This window comes from Helobdella robusta (genome assembly GCF_000326865.2).
Source record: "Helobdella robusta unplaced genomic scaffold HELROscaffold_2, whole genome shotgun sequence".
NCBI lineage: Eukaryota > Metazoa > Annelida > Clitellata > Rhynchobdellida > Glossiphoniidae > Helobdella > Helobdella robusta.
Genome location: NW_008704083.1, coordinates 3,322,450 through 3,325,965, shown reverse-complemented (window position 1 = coordinate 3,325,965; position 3,516 = coordinate 3,322,450). Strand labels below are relative to the sequence as shown.

The following is a 3,516-nucleotide window of genomic DNA, read 5'->3' as shown; positions in this document are numbered from 1 at the left end:
AGATTTGAGAAGAAAAATCATTGAAGTATCACAAATTTTTGCGATGTCCGATGTAGAAAATCGTATCGTCCTCAACATTGGCGGAATAAGACACGAAACATACAAAGCCACGTTGAAAAAAATTCCAGCCACCAGGTTATCACGTCTAACTGAAGCACTCGTTAATTACGACCCGGTGTTGAACGAGTATTTTTTCGATCGTCATCCCGGAGTTTTTGCTCAAGTTTTGAATTATTATAGAACAGGAAAGTTGCATTATCCCACAGATGTCTGCGGTCCTTTGTTTGAGGAGGAGTTGGAATTCTGGGGCCTTGATGCTAACCAGGTTTGAAATTAAACAATTAATTTCGATTCTTTTGATAAATTTCATATTTATGTTGTAGTTATTGTTTAACAATGGTTCTAAAAGTTTAGCAATATCGCAGGCATATCTATTTGTACGATAATTATTTTTATTTTTCACTCGTTATTCTTAACATTTTCCATTTTTTCTCATTTACTTTCATTACTTTTTCAAAATTTAGTTCGAGACATTTTTGTAGATTTTGAAAGTTTTTTGATTAGTACAAATTTTTTCGCTTTTAATTATTGGAAATAATTTTCGACCACATTTTAAAATTCATTTTAAATGAGACTTTTAACTCCGATGATATGACAAACAATTTTGTTAATTTTTACTATTAAAAAATACTTTTTTTATAAACGGCAAAAACCAGTTTTAAATGGTATTAGTCAAATTATTTAACGCTTTGTACGTATATATATATATATATATATATATATATATATATATATATATATATATATATATATATATATATATATATATATATATATATATATATATATATATATATATATATATATATATATATATATATATATATATATATATATATATATATATATATATATATATATATATATATAACTATTTCAAATTTACTAAAATAATTTTGAAAAATGTTGAGAACGACTTCACTTCAAAGCCGATATATCTTCAAACAACTCCCTTGAGGCAACTGCAAAAGACGAACTACATTGTACAAATTATGACATTCTCCTCAAAAAATCAAATTTATTTAAAGAAACATTTCTGACTGCATCCTTCTAATGTTAACTGTAAAATTAGGTGGAGCCATGCTGCTGGATGACGTACACAACGCACAGGGATACCAGGGAAACTCTACAAATACTCGACAGGTTGTTGTCCTATTCGAATATTCTTATTTTCTACCAGTGCAAACAGGCTTCAAATATTAAAAACTCAAACTTTTTAACTATCACAATGTTGTAATGAAAATCAAAGACAGAGCATTCAATCGTACGATGTCAGTTGGCATTAATGTAATTAACATGACTTTGGTATTATAATAAATATTATCATTATTTTTACTTATTTTAACAAGAACGTAGATGTTTTATAAAACACAAAATCTTAAAGGTTAGATTTAGACAGCGACAAACCGACTGACGAAGAAATTATGAAAAAGTTTGGCCAAGAAGAAAACTTTAGAACTGGTCTATAATTTAGTTATTCAGAAAACTGTATTTAAATTAAATTTGAATTTATGTAAATTTAATTTTTTTCAGGAAAGATTAAATTTGTGAACAACATTTATTTAATAAAATGTCTAATCAGTGGCGGATCTAGGGGCTGGGGTTCATGCTCCCCTGTTGTAAGCTGGGTTCGTACAAAGAGTCAATAAAATTCAGTTTTTGCACTGAAAAAGGTATCCAGTCTAATTTTGGAAACATTATCACAAATCTTGGCCATCCGTTAAATTAAAAAAAAAATTTAATTTTAACCTTTTTAAAATCTTGGCTCACTCCGTTAAAGTTGTCTACATTCGCCACTGTGTCTAATCAATATTGTTTTGCAATGGTTTGCATTTCATTCATGTGCCGCCTATCAAAAATTGGACCCAAAAATTTATTGACAATCAAATTTTTCAATATTGGTGCAGGTCAATTGAATTGCTGGCAGAAAATAAAGCCAAAAATGTGGTTACTCTTTGAAGAGCCTAATTCTTCTCTGGCCGCAAAGGTTTGTTTGTTATATCAGATGTGCGAAAATACCAAATGTTTAGAAAGATGAAGTTCTTATTTTTTTCATTTATTTACTTATTTAATAACAAAAGGTATAATAAGGTGATTGCAATTTTACAAAAGATTTTTATTATGAAGAATAATCAATTCCTTCAAATAAACTCTAGTGTATCGGTTTAAGCAATATTTAGTCATGAAAACCATTTAAAATGTTTTTCTGAAATCCGCCATTAACCAACGTGAAAGTGGTTTTAAGATCTGCAAACTTAGAGATTTAAGTGAATAATTTGGTCAAAAAATAGCATAATTTAAAAGTATTCTCAAATAATTAAGCGTTAACCGCCTTAATCAGTTTACAAATTACAGTCAATTAATCAATCGGTTGAATGATGCCGGTGAAATGGGATCGTCTTTTTTGCGATCCACTTACATACATGAGCTTACCTATAGTTTAACTTACTTTCATAACATATCGCGGCCAGTCTTTCTTTAACATCTATTTGTGGTTCTTTTGTATGATAAATCATAAGCCTATTTAATCTCACTTAAATACATCAGTTTAAATTTGACAAAAGTCTGTTAGTTGAATCAATTTTTTTTAATTATGATTTTGAAAGTTGTGTTTTTAATTACAATTTTGTTAAAACTTTTAAATAAAATATATAGCTTCTTTAACATTTGCATGATGTAAAAGTTTATTAAAGATCGGTGGTGTTGTATATGCTGCTGTTGTTGATCTATCTGTTTCCTCATTGCCATCAACTCCCGTGCGACTTGAAATCCATAGCAAATTTGATACAATACTGTTATGTGAAATGATGTAAATATGTTTTTCTTTTTAGCAAGAAATTGATATTTTTGTTTGTTTGACCAAGAAGCTGTTAAATCCATCAACACGCAGTTTGTGACCCAGCGTCATCCGACAACCGTCATTGCGTCGTTGGATGTATTATGTGATACTTAATACTTGATCTATACATCGATATGTATCTTGCATGTACATATATGTATTTATATTTAACTATGTATCCGTAGGTCTGATGTGGAAACTCGTATCACACATATTCAACCGCAATAGTTGTATTCACAACGCATACACAGCAATATTATATATCTGGCGCACATGTCATTCGTAATTAGTTTTCACTAACGTTTTTCAAACATGTTAAAACTTTTATAAAATTTCTATATTTTAATTATTTTACTAAACATTTTATTTAAATTACATTATTTTATTTATATAATCTACATAAACTTTAGTTATTATGATATTTACAACAAGGTTAATTTATTTCACAATTTAATACATATTTTATTTTCTATATTTTCACATTTTACATTAGGCATTTATTTTAATTAAATTATATGTTTAAACAATATTTAGGCTCTGAAGATGGCATTACGCCGAAACAGCGCTGTTAGCTTTATTCCCCTTTTAGATAAATATGAACTCAAACAATACCGCCT

General features: G+C 28.3%; 1 protein-coding gene across 1 annotated transcript in view; it reads left to right on the top strand.

Annotated features, from left to right (window-relative positions):
• Positions 1–43: 43 nt before the first annotated feature.
• The window catches only part of HELRODRAFT_64770 (hypothetical protein), a gene marked incomplete at both ends in the record, with an annotated part of 29,940 nt that continues 26,467 nt past the window's right edge, over positions 44–3,516 (top strand). Inside the window, 4 exons of the mRNA XM_009017239.1 lie at positions 44–325; positions 1,133–1,206; positions 1,445–1,521; positions 1,968–2,047. Coding sequence (XP_009015487.1) covers positions 44–325; positions 1,133–1,206; positions 1,445–1,521; positions 1,968–2,047 — 513 coding nt within the window. The remainder of the gene's footprint in view (positions 326–1,132; positions 1,207–1,444; positions 1,522–1,967; positions 2,048–3,516) is intronic.